The 26,748-nt window shown below is 42.2% G+C and overlaps 1 protein-coding gene across 4 annotated transcripts in view; it reads left to right on the top strand.

Annotated features, from left to right (window-relative positions):
- afap1l2 (actin filament associated protein 1-like 2) overlaps positions 1 to 26,748 on the top strand; it is a 261,920-nt gene that overhangs the window by 204,713 nt on the left and 30,459 nt on the right. For all 4 annotated transcript variants that reach the window (XM_041209202.1, XM_041209203.1, XM_041209204.1 and 1 more), the window contains 5 exons: positions 17,959 to 18,049; positions 19,042 to 19,247; positions 20,167 to 20,346; positions 23,504 to 23,593; positions 26,217 to 26,307. In XM_041209202.1, the coding sequence (XP_041065136.1) occupies positions 17,959 to 18,049; positions 19,042 to 19,247; positions 20,167 to 20,346; positions 23,504 to 23,593; positions 26,217 to 26,307 (658 nt within the window). The remainder of the gene's footprint in view (positions 1 to 17,958; positions 18,050 to 19,041; positions 19,248 to 20,166; positions 20,347 to 23,503; positions 23,594 to 26,216; positions 26,308 to 26,748) is intronic.

Raw genomic sequence — 26,748 nt, forward strand, 5'->3', positions numbered from 1 at the left:
ATGAGTGGGAGGCATCCTTGGCATGGGGGATTGAGGGACCATATGGGTTGGGAGGGGGCATGAGATGTCATTGAATGGGGCTTGGGGAGTGTGTGGGGGCTGTGAGGGATCAGGGCTGGAAGGTCTTTCTGTTTTTATTAAACTGGGATGAAGTCCCACAGCACCAAACAGGGCTTCTTAAACAGCCCACATGCGCTTTTGGCAGCCCCGGTGGCTGTGTCTGAACTTTTTCCTGGGTCGACTGGCTTGACTCCAACCGCTTCCCCCCCGCACCACCCCCCCCCGCCCCCAAAACAATTAAAATCCGGTTTTTGTATGCACATTCTCCCAAGGCTGGTGGGCCGAACCAGGAACTTCCTTGACTCCCACTCCCCACCTCAAGGATGAAAACCCAGCCCTTAGTTCTTGTTCCTAGCCATTGCAGCATTTTTGTGGAGTTATGTTTCCTTTCAGCTGTGTGGCATATTCCCAGGCTTTTCAATATTTATACTTGACATCTTTTGGCTGTTTTTACAGGGATTTTCCACATTCTAAAGTGCTGTCAAAGATTGTGGTTTATCCATATCCATATCCTCAATTGCCAGCCAATGAACTCTTTATCCCTTGAATTTGCACAGAACAGACATCATAATATGGGCTTTCTTTTGTTACTAGCTTTTTCCCTTTTGATCTTCCTCACTTTTCTTTGTTTCCTTTTCTTTATTCTTCCTCACTAAGAATTCCTGTTACAGCAGGGAAGATAGGTTATATTTATATAGTGCTGTTCACAACCTCAGGACATCCCAAAGCACTTTCTAAGCAATGAAGTGTTTTTGAAGTGTGGTCACTGTTGTCATGCCAGAAAGACTAGCCAATTTGCACATAGAAAGCTCCCACAAACAGCAATGAAATACATTACCAGAATATCTACCTTGGGTAACAAAAACAGAAACAGAAATACCTGGAGAAACTCAGCAGGTCTGGCAACATCGGCGGAGAAGAGCACAGTTGACGTTTCGAGTTCTGTTGAAGGGTCATGAGGACTCGAGACATCAACTGTGCTCTTCTCCGCCGATGCTGTCAGACCTGCTGAGTTTTTCCAGGTATTTCTGTTTCTGCTTTTGTTTTGGATTTCCAGCATCCTCAGTTCTTTGCTTTTATCTACCTTGGGTGTTGGTTAAGCGTTTAATATTGGCTAGGACATCAGGAGAATTCCCGTGCTCTTTTTCGAATAGTGCCATGGGATCTTTTTTGCTCACCTGAGAGGGCAGGTGTCGTCTCAGTCTGGCATCTCATCTGAAAGACAGCACTTCCAACGATGCAACACTCCCTTAGTACTGCCAATTGCCATCCTGGAATATGTGCCAAAGTCTCTGAATTGGAACTTGAACTCTCATCCTTCAGAAGTAGGGGTGAGCATGCCAACTAACAGTGTTTATCTAACAAAGAAAATATGTCAGATTATTTGATAAACTTTAATGTGTATCAACCCAATTTACACATAACAAGCTCCCACGAACAGAGCTGTATTTGTTAAATAGGTCCCAAAGACTGGTGGAAGATAAATTAAATTTATATATAGCATGAATCATCAGTTTTAATCCCATCATAATCTCCTCTTGAGAAAGATAGTGTTATGTGTCATATCTCTCTATATAAGGTGGGGATGTTAAATTTCACAGGACATTCATGAATTTCAGGTTGAGCATTACATGTTCTGTCCAAATATAGCAAAGTAATCAATTGAATCAAGGCAAACCACCAGGTTAAGCATTCAAAGGCAAGACATTGCCCCAGAAGGCAAATGAACTGACAATTCAAATGTTTTCTCTGAGGAGCTAGCTATTCCATTTGTTCATTGCTTTAATCTTTCCCTATAATTCTGTCCATTGGTATGGGAATCAGCAAAGATCATGCCTATCCACAAATAGATCCAGTCTGAATCTGATAACTGCAGCCCCATGCCCGAGTTTGTGCTAAAGTCCTTGAGAAACCATTGTGAATAAGAAGCTATGGAACCATCTCAATTAAAGTAACCTCCAATTCAACTATTGGTTTTTACTGTAGACAAACCAGTCAGGTTGTAACTCTGTCAGAGTCATGGTTCAAGAATTACCTTGATACTCAGATTAAAATGAGAAAAATTACCCTTGACATTTTAGACAAGGTGTAAGATATCCTGTCATTACTACACAGCTGGACTTTTGATCCATTCAATTGGCCACCTGACTTCTCCAGAAGTAAAAATTTCTTGCACCAATCCTCGGAGCCTTTCTGAAAAACAGAGTTTGAAGCTAATCTTAGAGTAGTCTCTAGTGAGTGGGATTCCCAGTTTATTTTTATTAAATACATATAAAAACAACTGGTAACACAGTCCTGTAACAGGAATCTTTAGGAAGAATAAGTAAAGAAAAGGGATACGCTTCCCAGGGGAGGATGCAGCAAAAATCAAAAAATCAATTGAGTCAGGATACATTCCTGTAAAAGAACTTGACCAATATTCTCCACTTAGATTATTCAGGCAAGTTTCTTTACGATGTGGCCTTCCACCCCACTTGTTTTTCTTATCTTTGTTTCCCTCAGGTTGTCCATAGTGATGAGGTACAGATCCAAGGGAATCTCCCTTAAAAGCACATCAGTCCTCATACAAACCTAGTGAACCATCGGGATAAGATACAGCAAAAAATCTTACACTGGTTAAAACAAATTCAGACTACATTACATTTGAATAAAGTTGCTATTTTTGCAATGGAAACAAAACACTTGTTTAAAAATAGAATGCCACAGCCAACGGGGAAAAAAATGATGCAACAATTCTGTAAGACTGACCATAATTTGAAATAAGTAGCCAGTCTCTCTTGTAAGATATTTGTTGCACTTCTTGACGAATTATGGTGCATTCTCCACATATGTTCTTAATGTTCATGTAAGTGTTGAATAGCTGTTGCGGACAGGAGGGGGTCAGTTCAAACAGCACTGTTTTACTCTTACCACCTGTCCGTAAACAGAGGGGGTTTGGAATTAGTTTGTCTTAAAGAATAAACGTGGCATATTTTTTTCCCAACCCCTTGATTTTTGTGTCATCCAATTTTACTAATAATCCACAGCAACTCGAGTTAGGATTAACCCAAGTTAGTTTATTTCACACATTTGAAATCCACGAGAGGAATGTCTGCCACGTCCCACTCCACATTCACAGTAACGGGGGATAGAGAAAAGGATGTTTACAGTACAAGGATCGCAGAAAACTGAATATTGGTTTGCGTGAGTTTCAGAGTCTCAAAGTCAGAGTCCAATGACGAATTCTGTCACATAGACATTCAGAGTTCAGCTGGCTGGAGACCAGTGTTGTAAGGTTCACTTTTCAGGTGGCATTGATGTCGCAAGGTGAAGTAGGCCCACAGAGATTGAGTCGGCCCTGTCGGAGATGGTACAAAATCTTCCAGCAGAGTCAGGTTAGATGGGCCAGTTGTCCTGCCTGGACAGAGTCAGCTTCTTTGTGGCTTGCCAGTTGGATGGTAAAACAGCAAACTGGGTGTGCAGCTCAGAAAGGTAATATTACACTGTTCAAAAGGCTAAAACCTTGGATCATGTGATCTTCCTTCTCCATAATGACTTCAAAAAGGGATAGTTATACAATGTCTGGAATTGGCTTTGTTTTCAGGACTGATAATGTCTCAGTCTTTATGGGTTGAAAGGGGAACCCAACATAATTTTCACAAAATAGTATACAGAGTAAAAGATCATTGCAGCATCGATATAAATGTTTAATGATTAGTCTGACCTTTTAAATGCTAACCTGAGGCACCTATCCTTCCCAAAATGAATTCACAAATACTTGCCAAAAAAGTGAATTCTCTTTGTTTAATCACTTACTAATTAGGCCTTGTTAAATGTAACAAACAAAGAACTGAACTTGCACAGTGCTCTTGGCTGCATAAGCACATTGAAGAGTGAATGTTTCACTTCAGATCAGGCCCAGAGTTAGTGGCTGTTGTAATAGTTACGGCTCAGTTTTCTGCCTGATGAAACGAATGGGTGAGAAACAAAATAGGGGGCTGGAAAGGGCAATGGAAAATTCTGACTAGTGAGTTAAAAAAAAATCAGAATGCCGTCACAGCAAGGCTAGAAGTAAATAATAGTCACAGTGCAGGACCATACATGGGGTAAATTCAAATGAACATTGTAAATTAAATTTAATTCTTATGGAAAAAAAGGGAAAGCACAGGCAGGTAAAGAGGAAGGAGGAGCACCCAAAGGATTTTTACTCACTTTATACGTGCCCATATTCAATGCAACAACAACGGCAACAATTTGTATTTGTATGGCATCTTTGACTTAGTAAAACATCCCAAGACACTTCACAGGAGTATTATTAAATAAAATTTGACACCAAGCCACATAAGAAGATATTAGTGCAAATGACCAAATGCTTTGCCAAAGTAGTAGGTTTTCAGGATTGTCTTAAAGGAGGAAGGAGATGTGGATAAGTGGAGAGAATTACAGAGCTCAGGGCTTGACAGCTGAAGGGACAGCCACTAATAATGGAACAGAACAACTGAGGATGCAAAAGAGGCCAGAAGAGGAATGCAGATTTTTTTTTCTCTTTCTTGGGATGTGATGGCAAGGCCAGCATTTGTAGCCCATCCCTAATTGCCTTTGAATTGAGTGGCTTGCTAGGCCATTTCAGAGTCAACCACATTGCTATGGGTCTGGAGTCACATGTAGGCAAGACTTCGCTCCCTAAAGGGCATTAGTGAACCAGATGAGGTTTTTAACAACAGTGAGACAAAATTTATATTCCAGATTTATCAATTGAATTTAAATTCTACCAGCTGCCATTGGAGGATTTGAACCCAGGACATCTGGTTTATTGGTCCAGTGATATTACAACCATGCCACCATCACCCTGAAATTTTGGAAGGCTGACAGAGCTAAACAGGGGGAGAAGCCATGGAAGGATTTGAAAACAAGGATAAGAATTTTTAAAATCTCACAGCCCCAAGTATAGGGTTAGTTTTGTGCTAGTATGGACTGTACAATTAGAGACAGGCCTGCACTCGAGCATTGACGTTGGGTGAGTATTTATTTTAGGTGTCCTTCCCCACCCAAAGAATAGGATAAACCTGAGTGTTTAATGAATATGAAAGGTGATAAGGAAATGTAAATCCATGCTGGTTCCATTAAAATATTATAGTAAAGAAAGTTGGAGCTACTTTAGTGTAAACATTTTATTAATATGTGTGTGTCATGTGGTTAGGTTGAATTTACCATTCTTTTGATTGATGATATTTGCAGACTTATTCTCTTTGCTTCGGAGGTTTTTTGATGTGTTTAAAATGTGCAGCAAAATTCCCACCCATCAATGCACCACCTGCCTGTCCCACTCTCACATGGTACACCATCTCCACCACCCCAGCCAGGGCGAGTATAGCTGCATAGTGGAAGACCAACCAAATGCTGGCATGAGCTAACACTGCGCTTGTGACTAATCCACATCGAAAAATGTCATCACCAGGAATTCGCTGTTTTCCCAGCCTTTTTCCTTCACGTGGGGAATGACACATGGGGCTGACTTTTCCAGATTCTACAGAGGCATGGTTTGGAGGTGGGACTGGGAGCAAAATTCATTGTTACCAGGCACATTCAGCTTCAAGCCCTGAGCTCTGTAATTCCCTCCCTAAAGCTCTCCACTTATCTACATCTCCTTCCTCCTTTAAGACAATCCTGAAAACCCACTACTTTGGCAAAGCTTTTGGTCATTTATTTAATAAACCTCTGAGTGAACTTGCTGGAAGTAAAGTTAACGAAGCAGCGACTGCCCACCTGGCAGTAGCAGGGGGTCAATTAAGCCCATTAATGCAAGCGTTGATGACACTGCTAAGATCTTCCCAATGGTGAATCACCCCCACCACCCTCCTGCCACAAGGCTGGAGCCTGGCAGGTAACTGACAGGTCAGTGAGGGGCCTTCGACGCATTCTCCCAGTCACCTCAATATAAATCCCCTGGGCGACACCCGGACGGCTCCGGTGTATGGACTCACCCTCCAAAGTGATAGCCTAACAGCTGTGACCATGCACGATTTTTTCATTTTTCCCAATGCTACAGGGAGTATCTACATTTTGAGGTGCACTTGTGGTCTCCTACCTGCCTCAGCAGCCTCCATCGCTCCCAAAGGGGCTGCTGGCCACACATGACTAAGCGCCCTTCAATTGGGCCTGCCGCTTCCCTTCTCCACCCACAGCCTTTAATTGCTCGGGGCTTCCCGGAAGCAGCTTTTTAATTGGCTGCTGTTGGGAAGATCGCAACTGACGTCCAGTTATGTCCACTTCCAGGTTCTTGACCCAGAATTGATGTTGAGATCGCATCCAACCAAGAAAGTTCAGCCCATGCAGTGTGTGTGTATGAAAAACAGTGGGCAGAATTTTCCCCCCGTTGGAGGGGATGTACTTGGGCGGGCATGTGTGGGCGTGCTTCCGATCGGAGGCACGGCACCATTTTATGTGGGTGGGCCAATTAAGGCTCTCCCAGCGTGACATCTGCAGGGAAGCGCTATGCGCTCCCTGTGCAGGCAGGGGGGTGGGGGGGATTCCTAAAATCAAGATTGCGCTCTTTTGCGCATGCGAACGAAAGAGTGTGCTCATCTCGCTGAGGCTAAGAGCTGCCTCAGGGAGATTGCCTCTACTTTCAACAATATTTAAAATAGAAAAAAAAATTCCCTTACATGTCCCCACATGTGACAATGTCACATGAGTTGGGACATGTTCATAATTTCCAAAACAACTTTATTAAAATTTTTAAAACCCTACATGAAACCTCATCCCGCCAGTGGATGAGGTTTCATGTTTTTTCTAGTTGCTGCCGGGTCTCCTGGCCTGCTCGCCAACCTTAAGGTTAGACAGGCAGGTCCACTAATTACTTTAACTGATCTGTCAATGGCCTCAATTGGCCATTGACAGGTCGGCAGGCGCACAGCTGATTTTCCTGCGGCCCCGCCTTCCTGAAAATTTAAATGGGGCATGGTGACATCAGGAATTCCACCCGACATCACCGTGCGTCATTTTATTCGTCGGCAAGCAGGCCCCGCCCCCGCTTGCCGACGGTAAAATCCTACCCTGTGTGTGTGTGTATGTAGCAGGGATTAAACATTGTTTTGTTTCATGAGATTGTTAAATACAAATTAGATTTTTCTATCTATTATTAGGAATTAGCCTAATCTTTTACACTCATGCCTGTGGTGTTTGCCTGTAATTTCCCTCAAATTTTTTACTGCTGGGAAGTCCACACACACACTTCCCAGCCCAACACCAGCCAATCAAGATGCCTTTGTGGTGCATTTCCGCACTGCAGTCTTCCATTTGAGGAGGCCACCTGCAGATTGTAACTATTTTTAATTTACATAATTCCTAAGTTTTTGGCAAGGTTACAAATCTTGGACATAGTAAAACAACAGGGAAACTGTCTAAGAGTAGGACTTTCCATCATATCATGGAGCTTTATAGCATTGATGATCAGGTTCTGTGAATTATTTGAGAACAATGAAAAGACAAGAGATGCAGACAAAAAGATAGAGCAGATGTAAAGAAACATTAAAATGGAAGCAAGAGAGCTAAAAGTACATATAGATGGAGAAATAACGGGAAAAGAGGTAGAAGAAACTGAGAAACATTGAGTTCAACAACCATGAACTCTTCCCTCCATCTTCCTTGTTCTATATATATTTTCATCCTTTTTCCCCACCAACCCCCTACTCCCACAGGGCCATCTGTCACTTGTTTCTATGCTGTGCTTTCATAAGAGCACTGACCCTTGTTCTGCTATTAACACATACTGTTGTCTTCCTTTATGCCACTCTCAACACCTTTAGTCTTTGACATTACCATTAACACTCCCTTTGTTTTGTGTCCATGACATCTTTGTCAATCTCTCCTGAGCTCCCACCTATCCCTGACCTTCTGTTCTGCTCCACCTGCTTCACCCTTTTTAAGCAGTATAAAACCCATCACGTTTCTACTTTTCTTTAGTTTTGAAGAAGAATCATACAGACTTGAAGCGAGAGAGAATCTCTCTCCACAGATGCTGCCAGATCTGCTGAGTTTTTCCAGCATTTTCTGTTTTTATTATAGAAGAAACTGAGATTCCCATACTTCCAGGAATAAATGGTATAAATGGCAGATTAATTACATGCCTGTGCTCTTCTAGTGATCTTCCTGTTCCAATAATGTAGGTGGTTAAACAAATTCCTGTATTTTTTGCAAAGCTGGGTAAGCTTTTCTTAATTACTGACAAAACATAATTTTTTTTTTGCTCAATATTTATACCTATGCTGATAGAATTTGTAAAGAATTTTACATTTCTTGAGATCCCAGCATAGATCCAGTGCAAGATGAATTTATGAAAATTCCAAATACTTAGCACTTTTGTAATATAGGGCAGAATTTTTCACTCCGGGTGGGCACATACCTGACCCGCTCGAACGTGAGATGACGCGCATTGACATCAGCCGAGCGTGCTGACTTCAACGTGCAGTTACGCAATAGTTCGGTCAGCGGGCACTCATCGGATTCAGCAGTGCGCCCGCTAACAATTAAAAGGCCTTTAAGGCCATTAAATAATCAATTGACCTAAATTTTTCACTGCCCGTCCAACCTAACGATTGGTGGGCAGGCGAAAAGGCCATGCGGCCTTTACTTTTTCTTGGAAACTTCATCCATGGACTGGATGAGGTTTCCAAAAGCTAATAAAAATAAAATAAAAGTTTTACAATTAAATTAATAACATATCCCTTCTCATGTGACAGAGTCACATGAGGGGACATGTTTTATTACACTTTTATTTTCTTTATTTTCTTTTTTTAACACACTTCATCCCTCTGAGACAGCTCTGTGCCTCAGGGAGATTATGAAGCACTCGTTCACACACATGCATGAAGTTTGCGCTCAGCCTGCTAGCCCTTCTGCCCCCCATACAGGCAGCGCTGCCGCTCGCATTTCACTTTGGCCTGCCCTTTACTGGCCCACCCAGCATGAAATCCTGCTCCAATGCTGTCCACGGGTGGCAGTCGGCTTCCTGACTGCCCCCACCTAGCCCGTCCACCAAAGGAAAAATTCGGCCCATCACTGTCTGAGAGTATTACAGTCATCACTCAAAAATAAGAGGCTCAATAAATCAGTGTTGACTTCCATGCCTGATCTGTATTTCCATTGCGTATGGCTGGACTGAGAATGGGATTGCTGGCAATTTGCCTCATTGTGTTCAATAATGACTTATTTAACTTAAAAAGAACTTATCAAGTTACCCTGAAAAGTGCATATGTAGCAAATTGAGTCCTTGTGAAATAAATGGGGAGAGGAGGATTTTCTTAGTTCATGTTTGGCACTTGTAAATGCATTTAAGTTGCACTTTCTGTAGCGCACAGAGGAAACCTACCCCTAGATTTTTTTCCACCTTTGTTCTCTTTTAACAGCAGCATTCAGGTCAAGAAGGCAGAAAATGGAGTGGGGATACCTCGAGTCAGATTCTTACCTATTTTATAACTTGCCAGCTTTTCTATTGGATGTAAGGCCAAGTCAGGAGAGCACCTCAAATATGGGTGGGAATATTTAGATGAAGGAATAATGGTATGCCCCACATTCCAAATCTCAACTGTTTGGCCATGGCGCTTCATTCACCACCCCTAGGGTTGGCAACCCTCCTGAGGTTCACCGCATGTCATCTGTCGATGAAAGCTTGGGGAAGCTCTTGAGGACTTAGTTTTTACTAACCCTGATGCCAGTAGCAGCTTTTGATGACTCCCATTAGACGAGAAGTCAAAATTGTTAACCATGTTGATCACATTTTTCGACCTGTATTGTTTTAACTGCCAACCATTCGGAATTACCTCAGTGCCCGAGATCTTTCAACTTACCGTGACTGGTGTTTTGGAAGGCCTGGATGGAATTATCTGCCATAATGATGATATTCTCACTCATGGATCCACCACTTTGGAGCACAATGCCCGGAGGCAAGCATTGTCACAATGCTTACAAGCCACGGGCCTTACACTTAATCATTAATGTGAGTTCTCTAAACTCACTATCAACCTCTTAGGCGTTTATGTTCACACATCGAGCATCCAGGCAAACCCTCAGAAAACTGCAGCCATTAAGAATTTCCCACCATCCTTTAATATTAGGGAACGTTAACGTTTTATGGGCGTGGTTAATCGGCTGGGTATGTTCCTGCCCAGTCTCGCACAGATCAACAAACTGCTGAAGCAGGACTAGGTTGAACACCAGCAGAAGGCACTCAGTACAATCAAGGACGTGCTCATGTCGGTTGATGCATTGTCCATTGACCTAGGGGCCATATTGTTCCAAATTCAGCAAGACAACCCTTGCAGACCTGTATGTTATGCCTCCAGGGTGCTGAAAGATACAGAGCAGTGTTATGCTGTCATTGAAAAAGAGGCCCTGGCAGTCACCTGGGCTTGTGCCAATTTTGTGGATTATGTCCTGGAGTCAAATTCACCATCTAGACCAATCATACACCATTAGCCAACCTGTTTCGCACCATGGTTTCGATTAGGGCTCATGAGGTTTGATGCCAATACAGAAAATGCCCAGGGTAAGCACTAGACAGGTGATGTTATGTCTCACATTCCTGTGGGGAAACTAAAAGCTGTAAAATTCACTGAGAAGGTGGAGTCCCTTGTCTCCTTGTCTACTAGGTCCCTCCCAGCAACCACCCAGAAACCAGAAGAAATTTGAACAGCCCACAAAGCTGATGATGCATGTACACAGATATGGGAGCACTGTTTCTCTGGATGGCCTGTGTATGTTCCTTCTAATTGTGTTGTAAAGCAGTATTTTGAACAGTGTTGTCACCTTAGTCTCATGGGTGACTTGTTAGTCTACAATGACTGAATTGTCATTCCTAGGGTCCTCAGACTACTGGGCGCGCGAGGCCAGTACAACTGTCTCCACAAAATGCAGGATTTACCAACAACCTCACCAGGGGAGTCTTTCCAGGCTTGAGACCAGAACTAGCCTGGCCAGGTTTTGAGTCAATCCATTCATCCTATCTTGTACACACTGACCACATCGTTCTCTACAGGTATCCAGAAGACAGCCTCTACAGGATTTGGGTTGACTACCCGGATGACCATGAGAACAACCCAACCAACTTGCTAGATGGATCACAGGCCCCTCCATAAGAAGATTGTGTTCCTAAAGGAAACAAGAACATGATCTGGCAGACTGGCCAACCCACCACAGTGCCTCTCCATATGACACCAGGGATGGTGACAGTGTCTTGGCAGGGTGGGATGGGGGGCATTGGGGTGGTGGCAGAGGGGTGGGGGGATGTAGGATGTGTTAATAGTTTATGAGTACACTGAAAGATTTAGGGGTAGATGTAGTAAAAAGGGTTAATAGCTATTATGCTAATATACATAATCGATGATGTCAGATCACTTGTCTCTGGAACTCAGAGACAGATAGATGCCTCTGGAAGGTGACTCATAGTTATCCGTCCCTGTACATAGTTGTAAATGGCTAATAAACATTTGGAAGTTCCTGGATGCCTTGTTTCCAGTGGTGTCTGTTAAGTATACCCTGGGTCTGTTCCTGATATTACTTCGGTATGACTTCAGACCTATAGCAATGTGATTGACTCTTAAGTGCCCTCTGAAGTGGCCTATCCAGAAGTGTGTAGAGTAGGCCAATTGTGACGTGAGTCAGCAGGTAGTGGTGATTTGAAGCCAATGCTGGCATTTTCAATCTCACCGCAGAGCATGGCGATCCCCGTGCCTGCTATGGGGCCTTATTCAACTTTTCCTGTCAGTCTTTCACTTAATATGATAGACTTCCCATTGGATCAAAGAGAAAAAATTGTTGATACAAGGGGACCTTGGACAAAGAGGGTGCACTGCAGTTTAACATGGTGTAACAAGCATCATCTGCACAAAGCTACAATAAAGCCATTTGTTCCCAAGCTGACTTGTCTGGGACGTGCCTATGTGTGCTAGACTGGGTGCCTTGCATCACAAGAGTAGCAACCTTGCTGTGCAAAGACAAAAAATAGTGGCCGTTCTGGAAAAGTAACTATGAAAAAATTAGCTTTTGAGGACGTGTCCACACAGGCATCAAAGTACATGTTTTAGGATAACAAGCTATATTAGGATATGACTTCAGAAACCACAAACCAGACACTTAATAAGGCAGTTAATTGCATCCATGTGACTGCAAATGAAGCTTATATTTGAAGGGAATGCCTTTGCATCAACTTGTTTGCACCCAGTTGGCAATATTTAGCTGTTCCATGTGCACAGTGGGTGATGAATTAAGTTTTCTGATGAAATGTTGTTTATACCCACTCCTTTGTAGAATACTGTGATTTCAATTTCACAGAATATCGTTTGCAAAGAGATTAGTTAATGAGAACCACATTCAAATACTCCAAGATGCAGAGGAAGCCCAACCGTCCAAGATTAAATGCCGAACACATTATGTTCACATTCTGCTCTAGTATTTTATGACATTTAAGTGAGGAAAACCAATAAATTAAAAAAACACAGCTTTTAATCATTATGCTAATATTTTTAAGATGAAAATGTAGATTCTACTATATCAAATCATCAAAAAATTAATTTTTTTCCCAAACAAGAATAATGTATTCTTATTGCAATCTGGATAATTTGACATCTTCTGAGTGAACAGGATCACACATAAAATTAGGGATGTAGGAGGCAAGCCCATCCTGAAACTAAGCTTGTGACTGAATCTTTGCTCCGTTCACAGATCTGTCGAACCATGAACTATGACGGCACATGCAGGCAATGAAGTTTATTAAATGCTTGTACAGAGGAAAAGAAATAAAAACTGCTTCAAGACGGAGGCGCCCTCTCTCTTCCCCTTATCTGCAATGGCAGGCTGCGGCTCCTTCTGTACTGGCAGGCGTCCTTTTGGTCCTCCAGCTTTGCGAGCCTACCTGCTGTACTTAGTTAGATGCCAACCCTGCCCTCTGGCCACAGCCTGGCAAATCCAGTCAAAATGACTTGGTTATGGCTCCTGATACAATGTGCAGTCAGGGCCTGCATTGAGCCTGACTTCAGGGTCCTGACCCAAAATAGAAAACCTTGCAGTATGTAGCAAAGTCCTAAATACTTTTATAAAGAGCACATTTCATGTTCTGCTATCCACACACAGGGGAAAACCTTCCCCGTGAATGACTTAGGTCTGGCCTATATTGGGTCAGAGCTATGTCGCATTCAGGTAGAGATGATTGTCGGATAACACGATCTGAACTATTGCCCAGAAGGAAAAGCCAGTTCGGACCAGTACTCTTATTTCCCAGTTTTTATTGGTGTTCCATTTTGAGGTATACAAGTCCAGTTTGGACCAGCATTCCTATTTCCCAGCTTTTACTGTTTTTACCTTATTGGTAGCAACCAAATGTAGAATGTGGTGGAGAGTAGATTTAATGACATAGGGCAGAAATTTTCACTTTGGCGGGCTGACCTGTGACAACCCACTCGAGTGTGAAATGGCGCGCGATGACGTCGGGCGAGGGTCCCGACGTCAATGTGCGGTTGCACAATAGTTCGGTCGGCGGGCGCAGGCAGGAATCGGCAGTGTACCGGCACCCACCGACAATTAAAAGGCCTATTCAGGCCATAAAGTATCAATTAACTTAAATTTTTCATTGCCCAGCAGGTGAAAAGGCCAAGCAGCCTTTGCATTTCTTTGGAAGCCTCATCCAAGGGCGGGGATGAGATTTCCAACATCAAATAAAAATACATTTTTTGAAATTTCATTTATAACGTGTCCCTACTCATGTGACAGAGGGGACATATTTTATAACATTTTCAAAATATTTATTTCTAATTTTTAAAACTCTTCATCCCCTTGAGGCAGTTCTCTGCATGCACGAAGTTCCCCACCTGCACAGGCAGTGCTGAGCGCTGCCACTCGAGTTTCATGTTGGGCGGGCTTTAATTAGTCCACCGGCGTGAAATCACCTTCCGGCTCCAATCACGGGCGGCGGTCAGCTTTCCGACCAAGCCTGCCCGATGGGCAAAATTCTGCCCATGGAGAAACTGGCTGTGAATAAGATGAAAGTGTTACCAGAATTTTAATCTTTCCATTTTCTTTCATATCTTATTTGAACATCTCTGAAAAAGAAAACACAAATTTGTGTTTATTAGCTGCTGACGGGAGTCTTATTCTTAAGCAACTGAAATAGCAACAAGATCACAAGACTAAAATTATTGTAAAAATAATGACATTATGCCAAGGAAAAGATAGGTCCTTTACTGTATTTTGCAACATGTGCTGCAAAATTCAGTATGCTAAATTTCATTTAGTATTTTCTGTGCTAAAAGTTAATGCAATCAGTAGACATGCAGGCACCTCTTTGTTTTTAGTTTTTCCATCAAATAGAAGCTGAAAATATCAAGAGTGCCATTTGCTGGTGGAAGGAAGCCACCAATTCCCCGTGGTGCCGATCCCTTCTCAGATTGGAGTCTTTCACGTGGCTGGGATAGGCCATGGAGTCTGCAAGGGACTTTCGGCAGCACCAGCCCTGACGCAGCCCATCTGAGGTGCCTTCAAGCATTTCCACAACAACGATAAAGAGTGGCCGTGCAAGTTTTCAGCTCCAAAGGGATAATCCCGATAATCGAAACCCTTCATCCTAAGTAAGTTTGCGGATTCTTAAAACTCCTCAAAGGGACATGTGCCAACTCTTAATTGGTCAGTGTTCTACTGAACCCTTTTACATGCATAAAGGGCAGAATTCTCAGGATAGTTTGGTAACTCTCCTTACTCTACCCCCTTGATTTGAGTTGAGCGGTGGCGGGGAGACAGGGAAGGAAAGGTTATGGTCAGAGAATCTACCTAGAAATGCAACCAGATTCCATCTTATTTTTCAGTTTCATTTCAGAGATCCAGTGGGTTGCCACCTTGGATTTGACAGTAATTTTGGGCTCAAAGTGCTTATGTTAAATTTTAATGAATGGGCATGACATAGAGCAAGGACATTCCATCACAGTGCAGCTGCTTACAATTATTGGTATCATTTGGTTTCATCATTTTGAAGATGAATTTTGGGTTGACTGCAAGTGTCATTCTTCAGTCTTTGTGAAGTATCCTAATGTTGCTGATGATTTTGAGCAGGCTTATTGCAAGGTCAGCCCCCTACCTTCACACTTTGTGCAGTCTGAAATATAGTACAACAGAGCCCACAGAGGAATTCTTTAAATGGAGATGTTTTAAGTGAAACTGTTAAAAAAAATAAATTTAAGACCTTCAGGTGTTTTATGCGCAACTTGTTACCACTGAGTTGTCTTCTACATTAATGCATGTTCACAAAGATGGCACAGAGTCAAGTTACTCATACAACCAAGTCCAGCCCATTATCCTCACATTGTTAAAAAGCACTCTTAAAAATGTGATTAACTTTTGGACAGAGACTGAGTAATATTGGTAAAAATTAGATTTCAACAGAGCGACTATAGTTCAAGAATAGAATGGGCAGTTGCTAAGTTGCAGTGTTGGGATGGGGTCTCGGCATGGTTCTTCCATTTTAAACAGACTGAATCTAGGCATGAGAGGGCTGCCTGACTGTCAGAAGTGGGGAGACCGTACTTAACTTTGCTGGAGTCATGACTCCATGATGGCATCAGCGCCGCTATGTGACTTTAACTGCAGAAATCAGGGGGCTTGTACATCACTCAAACTGCCAATAGCAGGAGGCAGCAGGATAGCCAGGAGATGCCAAGTTATGTACTTTTAATTTAGCTTTCCGTGAGGAGTCTTTGTGGGAAGTAGGAATGCTATTCTGTGCCCTGCAAGGAATTCGTGGGCCTCATCAGCCTCAGCCTTCTCTCGCCCTCCCAGAGTCGGCATCTGGATTAAGTTTTCATATTGGGGTTGCATAGTAACAAATAAAATAAAATGGCACATTTCACATTAATTAAATCTTCCAACATTTCTTAAGCTCCTGTTTAGTGTTGTTTTAGTTCTGTCATCTACTCGCCAAAGGACCCATTTCATCACCGTCTTTGACATAGTGTGAGAAAACATACCAGCATCATGTAGACCTTTGCTCCCCATGTGCAATTCCATGGAAGATGGATAGGTGCCATCATACTTTCTTATCAAATATTCATCATATATTTGATTGACTGTAATTTTATATTCATAATACAGTCATAGATCAGAAATGATCTGACATGATACATTACTACAATGTGTGGTGAACAGGAATGAAAACTATCAGTCAGCAATTTGAAACAATTGGCAGTGAAAAACTGGATGTCAGCAAACAGCTTCCAGTAGCCATGAAGAAGAAGGAAGCCAGTGAGGTATATTTTTGGCTGAAACTTTAAGCCATCACCGTGCTGTGTCCATTAAGCTGAGGAGCTTATCATTGAAAGTAAGGTTTGTAACACTGTAAAGCCAGCAACAAATAATAAGTTTGCTGGAAAATGATTAAACTTAGCCATGCAGTAAGGTCTTCTGTGTTTGGGGCACCACCAGGAGTGTTTTCTGTTGGAAGCCTGTGACCTCTGAGAAGGGTGATTCTTCAGGTTTGCCGGGCCTATAATTCTTCTCTGGAGAGATAATGCGGTATCATTTTTAGTATGCATTTAGCTAGATTTTTTTAAAAATTGACAGTAAGATTGGTTATTCACAATGCATGTCAGGATTGATGTCTTGTTAGCCCTACAATTCATGCCTTCCTGTGTATCAATGAAAAATAACTACAGTAAAAATTAATGTAATACCAGTTTCTCCACCAAATCACTTTACAACACCAATCACTTCAAGGGCTGATAGGCCATTACAAGTGATTTGGGATGGAAAAATTATCAAACTTACCAGGCTGTTGTAAAGTTTAAAGGTAATGCACAAGCAATCGCAAGGATTACTTTTCTTGCAGTGCCATGCAATTCCCTTTGCCCACATTTTAATTTTAATCACCTGCTCATTTTAAAATGCCAACATTCTGCCTCTCTCAGCATATCCAAGAGCAAAAAGAATTTCCATTAGTTACTGTAACAGCTGTTAATCCAACTGGCCAGTGGTACACTCACCCGCACAAATTGAAATGAGAGTTACAGTAGGTGGACGCTGTGCCAAATTTCTAAGCAGCTGCTACAGTAACCAGTTTAAAATATCCTTCACTGTTAGCCAGGCTGAGAGGCAGAACATCTGTACTTTAAACATGTTGCTGATTAGCATTAAAGGGTAGAGGAACTGGTGATATTTGCACTGGTAAAAGATTTTTGGGAGGCAATGTTTCACTGTGTTGTCCTAATCGTTACACACTCTGTTGTGGTCAGATTCATTCTTGATCACTCTGTTATTGCTTATCCCGTCCTGAGCACACAGTGTGATGTAATATCTTGTCAGTTCTGTTGGAGAGAAATTTCTTGTGTGATTTTAGAAAATGTTGAGAATAGGGATTTTAGGGTTGGCGATCTATCCCCATTTCGACACACACTCACTGTAATTCAGGCAGGAGTGGGTTGGAAGGTTGATAAGTTGAGCTTGGGCACGGATACATTGGTGCCTGTCCTTATGGCACAATTTCAGCTGCCCTTGCAAGGGACAGAATATGCTCTCATCTCAAACAAGGTCCATGGCAAAAAAATGAGGGATGGAGCAATAATAATTCCCAAAGGGAAGTCACGTGGCAGCAAAATAGTCTCCTTTGCCTATAATTCTTCCCATTGAGTAAGCACATCATAAATCGTCTTTTCTCTTCACAGATGCTGACTGGCCTTGTAGCTTTCCAGCATTTTCTATTTTCAGATTTGCAATTTTTTTTTCTTTTTGTCCTACATTTGTGGAGCTGGAAGATTGACTGAATAAATGACCCTCTGTGCGGCAGTCATTATTATGTACTGTACAATATGCACATATAGAGGGGCAATACATCTAATATCACAGGACCTCAGTATTCAGTATTTGTCTGCTTTGTTTTGTCTGCAGATACCAGACAGGGAGCCATTTCTTTTATCCAGGACAGAGCCTGTTGAAGGCCACTACGAGGAGGCTGAGCCATATGACACAGTCAATAATGGTAGGTCACAACTTCGTACCCAGTCACAGAAATGTGCTGGAAATATATGTCAATAATATGATTTCATGGGGGAATATTTGCTCGCACGTGTAATTACCTTTCAGAAAATGTCTCCATTTTAAAAATACTGACGAGTGCTTCAACAAGTGCAGCAATTTTCTGCATAAACAGCGCGCATAGTGTCTCCCTCTCCTCTTAACTTCAGAAATTTTCAAAAACATTTGGAAGATGTTTTGGCCTGGCAGCTTTAGGGCTGGCAATATGTCACCATTTGAACACTCTCAGTATAACTCAGGCAGGAGTGGGTTGGAAGGTTGATAAGTCAGGCTGGGACATGGATACGCTGGTACCTGGCCTTATGGCAGGATTTCAGCTGCCTCTGCAAAGAGCAGAACATGACCTCACCTTATTCCAAGGTCCATGGAAAAAATGGGGGACGGGGTAAGGATTCCTAATGCTGGGAGTTGCCATGTCTCCTGCTCAGTGTGGGACCAGGGATAGAATTTGCAGACCAGATGGGCCTAGCTAAATAGTGGCAGAAGTAAGGGGTTCCGGTCAGGATTGTGGCCTGAACCCCCAAAAGAGTAAAATTTTTTTTGTTTTAAGTTAGTTCCTGGGGACAACATGTCACCCCCTCCAGAGTCAGCAGGTTGTACTAGACTGGCAGAAACATGTCCTTCCTTCCTAAATGCCAGTCCTTCACATGTAAAACAAGCGAAGTCTCCTTAACCTCACCAACCTTGGCGTAGGTTGAAAGGAAGTAGTAATAGGTAGGATCTCCGCACCAATGAGCATTATATTTCCAGAGTGCTGTTTATTGGCTGATGCTTTTCTTGGCAGTTAGAAGGGATTTGTTTAGTAATCATTGAACAAACAGGCAAGGGCCAATTCTTGCAGTTTGGTCATTGCCTATTAAAAAAAATTACAGTGTTACACTAAAATATAATTGTGATAATAACTACGTTAAAAACTTCATGCTTTGTTTACTGCAGATGAGGTCGATGCTGTCAGTAGCTCTTATGAATCCTATGATGAGGAAGAGAACACCAAGGGGAAATCAATGACCCATCAGTGGCCTTCTCCAGAGGCTTCCATTGAACTGATGAAAGATGCCCGGATTTGTGCTTTCCTCTGGCGAAAGAAGTGGCTGGGACAGTGGGCCAAACAACTGTGTGTCATAAAAGAGTGCAAACTTCTGGTAAATTGGCTGTACAGATGAAAGTTGCTTGACACTTTGAAAGTTTTTGTTAAAAAAAATCAACCTATAAAGGAAGACTCAAAAACCAATGAAACCCCAATGCTAGCACAAGCATTTTCTTAGTATTTAACACCTAATTGTAGTTTACTGGAAGGGGCAACATATTCAGGCTTGGCAAAAAAAAAAAATGATCAAGGAATAAGAATTATACTCAAACAGTAATGCACGTTTTCCAGGCTGGGGAGTGGAGGATAAAACATCCAAACATTCAAAATGGATACTATGGCCAGAACTTTCCAGCACCACCCCCCCCCCCCCCTCCCCGCCCTCCACCAACCCCCACACCAGCGGCAGGTGGAATGCTCATGTCTGATGGGAGTGGGCCAGTACTCCAGGTAGGAAGAAACCTGTGAGTCAGGTTAACAATCTGTCCATGTAAGAAGGGATTTGAGAAATAACCTAGAGGAAGACCTGCTGGATGTAAAGCAGCCAAATTATGAATTGCTTCATGTGTTGTTAGACATGGAAGAGAAGAAGAATGCTTCTGCTAAAGCAGTGTTCTAATGTTAAAATCGCTAAGAAGAATTACTAGGCTTTGCTGTGTTCTTACACTCAAATATTCTTACTCCCTACATGAACCAAACATTTCTCGTGACGTTGAAGCTGGCTTTGATCATTACCACCATTAATAACAGCAATATCAATAACTACTATTTCTATCCAAGTTCAATATTATTGTAGTGCCATCTTCATTTCAGATTTCATCAACATTCCTATACATTTCAGGTTGGATCACTGTTGATCCTCTGTTAGGTCATGCCCTCTTCCCCTATATTAAAAGATAACAAGTGAAAATTAAAGCTTTTCCAATGATCAGCACTGAATGTGTTCCTTTTGTCATGTTTTTTCCTTCTTGCAGTGTTACAAAAGCTCAAAGGACCAGAATCCTCAACTGGATGTGAGTCTGATTGGCTGTACTGTTATCTATAAAGAGAAGCAAGTAAAGAAGAAGGAACATACACTGAAGATCACACCAGTCAATTCAGATGTTATAGTACTGGGTCTCCAAAGCAAGGAGCAAGCAGAGCAGTGGTTAAAGGTATGATAGAGACACAAGCTCTGTTACAATTACTGCTACAATTGCAATGCGACATATACTTATACCATAACAATGCATTCAAAGAAACAGAAAATATAGGGTAGGATTTTCCCCCCATTGGGGGGGGGTTGTGCGAAGGCAGGTGTGGGCGGGTGCAGGTGCGATTGGTGCCCCTGTGCCATGTTACATGACATGTGCCTGGAAGTGCTAAGCGCTCCCTGTAGGGGCGGGGGGATGTGGGGTCCTTGAGCTGGGGCCTGCACTCTTGCGCGCATGTGTGTGCAAAAGCGCAGAAATCTCAGGAGATTAGTTCAAGTTCAAAAAATTTTAATAAAGAAAAAAAAATTTAAGACATGTCCCCTCATGTGACAGTGTCCCATGAGCTGGGACATGTCAATAAACTTTAATGAAAAAATTTATTTAATTTATAAACCCTTCATGAAAACTCATCCTGCCCATGGATGAGGTTCCATGAAAAATGCGAAGGCCGCCTGGGCTCTTCGCCTGCCTGCCAACCTTAAGGTTGGACGGGCAGCTTTCTCAATAGGCTTAATTAGTTCATTAATGTCTTTAACAGGCCTTTGACAGTTCAGCAGGCACACAGCCAACTCGGCTGCGCGCCTACTGAACTGAAAATCTAAATGACGCGTGGTGACATCGGGATGCCCGCCTGACGTCACCTGGTGTCATTTTATGCCTCGGTGAGTGGGCCCTGCCCCACCCGCCAAGCCTTAGATTCAGCCCATATAGTCCTCAATGAAGATAAATGAAAGGTCAACAAATTTCAACATCAAAAGGATGATTTTAATTCCTGCTGTGCTTAAAAACCAGTCATAATTTGAAAGCAGCTGCTGAACAACAGCAAGTGCAGGAACATCACATGTAAAGCTTAATAACTTGGGGTCTAGGCCATTATTATGGCATGTGGAGGGATCAATAAGACAATCAAAATATCAAGGCAATTTGGATGAAATATATTAAGCTCATAACTCACGTATGTTCAACATTCTGCAATTTTTATTTGATTTGTGCCAAGATTATTCATGGGACTGGGCAGAGGTATGCAGGAAATTCCAGGCCATTGTAAAGTTGTGTTTATTGTGAACCAGAAATGAGGCAGCTGAGTAAATTGTAAATATTTGCTGAGGTATGGTCCAGGATAGTAGACATTTTGACCTCACCCAAGTACTGATCATTTAGAAGCATAGATCTTGAAACTGAGCTACCAACAACAAAGCTTAAGATGGTGCAGTCCAACAACTTAATTCACATTTCTTCAGCAACCTTAATGTGTACCCATTTCTTCTTCAATTAAATTGATTTATTTGTAATAGATTTTCTTAAAAAGGCTCAATCAACTTCAACTTCAAGCATATATAGATCACTAGGAGAAATACAATATGTTACGGAAGACTTGGTGACTCCTCAAACAAGTGTGGGTGGTTGCAGCATCAAGCCCAATGATTCATTATTACAGATGCTGACTCCCAGTGTTTGGAAAACTCGGGTATACTGCAGCCTTGTCTGAGTTCAGTGTCTTCTTTGTCAGCTGCAGTTCATTGAACTACAGATCAAAGGAGTACAACACTTTAAAAGAGAAAAACAAAGAAAAAGCCTTACTGAGAACTGTCTAATAGAGAAATTAAAACTGCAAAAAATTAGGCAAGCTTCTTCCCCTTGTATTAACTTTGATTGAAAAACTGAGGCTATTTCGAGTTTGTAATCTTTCCCTCCTTATTAGCACAGATACCAGAAAGCCAATTACTTTTGCTGCAAAATCTTGTTTTCAATTTTACATGTAACATAATGGGATCATTAAACAGTTGGAGCATTGTATAGCTGCAAAACAATGTGAAGATAGTACCTGCAAGTTGCAGCAAGAAAAGACTAATTTACATTTTTAATTTTTAAAACATCATCTGCAAGAAGTTTACATGGTCTTAGGATTCAATTCCATACAGAGAACATAGTACATGTTTCACAGTGCTGTATTTAAAAAAAACAATTACAAGCAAATCAGTTTAATTGAAGAAGAAATGGGTGCACATTAAGGTTCCTGAAGAAATGTGAATTGATTTGTTGGACTGGTGGGTACTCTCATACTTGCAAGTAAATAGACTGGTGATCATGGATGGTTATACATTATGCAGTACTATACATTAGGGTGATTGATGCATGATCAGTGATCAAGCCAGGGTTGTCCCACCCTATCAGCCTCTTTATGCTCTTGCAGCCTAGGGATGGGGGTGGTAGTGGTGGGTGGCGAGAGAAAAAATATGAAAAAAACAATGAAAAACAAACTCTCAAAAAGATCAAAGTTTTGATCATCTTGACAGTCCCAGCAGAGTGTGTAATGTCTAATGTCCAGTATATTGGCAACAACATTTTTAAAGATATTCTATGACTGGTACCATCTGTCTGCCTCGGTGACATTACAGAGTGAGAATACGTCTGTATTCTACTCCAGTATAATAGAGATGATGTCCCACCTCAGAGTGCAACATGATGTGTGTTGATAACTCCAATACCATTGCACTGTCTGACTGTCTGTAATGACCATATTGAAATGACTGTAATGTTTATTGATTGTATTGAAGCACCTCATGATCCATGTATCACAGTTGAATCTGATTGCACTTTTTGTGATGGCAATTTAGAAATGTTTTGTAATGTTCTTTCAGATGTTTTATGAATAAAGTACATTTTTCCAAAAAAAAACTAGATGATGTCCCCTCCCCATTCTAGGCAGTCTCACATTTATCTACATTATTGAGATTGAACTTCAGCTTCACATATGCCTGAATTTTAAGATAATTACAAAATTGCAGGGAAAATAAATTACCCTGAGATACTTTACCACAAATAATCTTCCTTTAGCATATCCTTAAATGACTGTCTGAATCAACTGATGTTCTGCAGCATGCAAAGTATTTTTTCTTAAATTGACCTACAGGAGTAAAATCCTTTGCAGTAATACAGCAATTTCCAGACTTGTTATCACAATTAAACAAAGACAACCTAATCTAGGTAACTGCAAAATACAATCCTTGATTGTCTACAAATGTGTGAATGGTTTGGCCGGACTTTTCCATTGGATGATTTTAAAATTTAAACACAGTAAATACAGTTCTTTTGTTTGTTTTACAATTCAATGTAGGTGATTCAGGAGATCAGCAACATTCAAGGTGATGGCTTTACTGATGGAAATCTTGTAGCCATAGACCATTCCCGCATTCATGGCCAAAGGGTGAGTCACTGCTTAGTGAGAAGTACGTGCAGTTGACATTCTCATTTATTGTGCACTGTTCTTATTAGAGCCTCTGTTTATATTAGTAACCAGACCTCAAAGAGAAGCTGACACTCTCTCAAACCTTTATTTCACTACGAAGTGCTGTTTCCCTTAAGAAGTGGCAGCAAAGTGTGAAGCAGTAACACAGAATGATCGTGGCAAATTGGTCTCTGTGAATATGCAATACAATTATGCCATGATGTTGTCAGCTTCTCTGATACTGGCTCTGAGAATGGCTTTGGGCGCCACTGCTTGCTGTGTTAGGAACTCCAAAATTTTCCTGTATATCATCATGTGGGTATAATGTACCCACATGAATGGAATTGCATAGATCTGATTTAGCAGGCTCAGGAGTGAGAGGCTGACTTCTACCTAACCTCCACTCCTAATTGTCAGATCCCACTTTTACCTCTGACTCTTCTTGTACCATGAGGGGTCCTGAATGATGGTGTGTCAAACGTAAAAAGATTCCAAAGAAGTGTGAAGAGGGGCAGGTAATGTGCTTTGTTTTTCTTGTACTGCAAAGGGGTTGTGGGATTTATGGGAAGGCTGTGGCATAGTAGTATTGTTACTGGCTAGTATTCCAGAGACCCAGGGGAATGCTCTGGGGACCTGGGTTTGAATCCCAACATGACAGATGGAGAAATTTGAATTCAATAAAAATCTGGAATTAAAAGTCTGAAACCATTACCAATTGTCATAAAAGCCCATCTGGTTCACTAACGCCCTTTAGGGAAGGAAATCTGTTGTCCTTACCTGGTCTGGCCTACATGTGACTGTAGACCACTTAGCAATGTGGTTGACTCTTAAATGTCCTCTGAACAAGGGCAATTAGGAATGGACAATAAATGCTGGCCCAGCCATGAATGAACATCCCATGAATGAATAATAAAAAAGGTGGGTGCAATCATTTCCACAGCCACCTCTCTTCACAAAACACCTCTATCTCTGAATGGATTTGCTATATCTCCATCATGTGGTTCAGTTCCCTGAACTTAGTCACTTATTTCTTCACTCCATAAGTCTCTTTAAGTAGCTCCATTCATCTTCTCCTAGTATGTTCATCCCTATCCCTTCACTCCCCCATCACTCCTCCCCATTTCCAGTCCATTTGGAGTCCAAACTCTTCCATCCTCTCCAGTCATGTGGATTTAAGGCATTGCAAACTATATTTAGATAGGCTCTATGGGTTTCCCAATTTAAACTGGCTGACCCACAAGTTACATTGGGGTTATGCCACCACCTGAAGGCAGGCAGATGTCTCACTCTACCACAGCTCTGAAGATGCCTTGCGAGTTTTGTGTGTAGTTGGTCCATCTAGTTGACCCAGCAATTGTCAACTTTTTTTCCAGTAAGATACCGCCATATTATTAAATGTATTGGCATGGAATTTTAAATACGAATAACAGTGATGCTATCAGCGTTCATTCACTATTATTAATCAGGAAATCTGACAGCGACTTGTGGAGCATACAGAAGTTTGGATATATAGAAGTGCTGTCAGAGACACCCTTCTGCTCAAGAGGGTGCATATTGAGTCTTAGGGCAGAATTGTCCCAGATTTGCACAAAGTGCTGTAGCGGGCATGACAAAGAATGTATTCCCATCAGCCGCAGTGGTGGCTTTTCACACCTTATCATCCCAATCCCACCTTATTAATCATGCATTTCTGGGAAACGTGCCGTTTTGATGGCGGGCAGGCTCTCATTTGCCCACATGCTGTCACCTCACCTTTTCCTCATGCCGGGTGCCAAATTTGAAGTGCAGCTGTGCATGCGCCTCTGTGTTTCTAGTCCAGGACTCTGGCACAGAAGACATGGTCCCAAAAGGCAAGAAGGCTGCATCCCCTGACTCAGTGCTGCATCACTGGAGTGCCTTTTGGATGCCGTGGAGGCCCGCCATGATGTCTTCCATCCCGGTCTGGCCACAGGAGGTCCAGCAATCTCACCACTACAGCTTGGTAGGCGATGGCAGTGGTGATCGGTGCCAGTGCTGCACAGAAGAGGTTGGCCATGCAGTGCAGACAGAGGATGAATGATCTCATCTGTGCTGCCTGGGTAAGGCAACCATCTCATCACTCTAAACTCACCCAATCACATTCACTGGCATCTCACTCACTGCCAACTCAAGGGACATCACCACTCACTCTCTCAAACACCCTCACGTCTCCATCTGGCCTCATCTCCTCTAGAGACTGCCTCCTCAGCCCTCACCATCTTGAGGCCACTTGCACAGACCAACATGTGCCCTCACACACACACCCTGGGTTAGCCCACTTCCTCAGTACAGTCGTTGCCCTGCAGCCTCTTCCCTTGCCTTAAGGCACTTCTAGCAATCTTTGGGTGGCGTTGCCAACTACCATGGAGACAACCACCACCTAGGCTACCATGTCATTCCAACTCCAGACAATGTTGTACTCCAAGGGAAAAAAATCTTTAAATAACTAAAAATTGCCAGTGTGAGGCGCTGTTCATTCAATTATCTTTGAAGTTAAGTTTTAATCAGTGCTATGATATTTAAACATGTGGCAATGGTGTGCGTGGGCATAACATTGGTCTTGTGGTCTTCTGTTCTATTTTAGCTGGATTCATCAGAACGCTATTCAGGTGCATCGGAGAGTGGAAACAGCACTGATGGTGGATCTGTGCATGATATCACGGAGACTAAGGATGGTGAGGCAAGCCTTTTCTATCAATAAATGTATTGGGTTACATTTTTGTCTTTACTATTTTGTTGTAAAACATTGGCTAGGTGGAGCACAGAGAAAACCTTGACAGAATGTATTCCATCCTACTTTCCTTAATGGAAGAAAAACTGAGTGTGCTCTGTTATAGATGTATAGTTTTCCTTTCTGCTCACTGATTTCCTGGCACAAAGTACAACTCTACCTGCTAGAGTTTGTTAATTAACTGTTCAGTTATAGCCCAATGATTGGATGTATAGTTTCAAATGAATAAGACATGATAAGAAGGATGGGATTGGCCTTGTCCTTTTGCAACCCAGCTCCTCCTGATGGTCATGTGATGAACATCTGCCAGAACAAGGAAAGGCCATTTGGCCCATCAACCCTTTTCCTTCTGCAGACCATGTGCACCCTGCTCTGTTGTGAACTT

Source organism: Carcharodon carcharias, chromosome 17 (assembly GCF_017639515.1).
Source record: "Carcharodon carcharias isolate sCarCar2 chromosome 17, sCarCar2.pri, whole genome shotgun sequence".
In the NCBI taxonomy this organism is placed as follows: Eukaryota; Metazoa; Chordata; class Chondrichthyes; order Lamniformes; family Lamnidae; genus Carcharodon; species Carcharodon carcharias.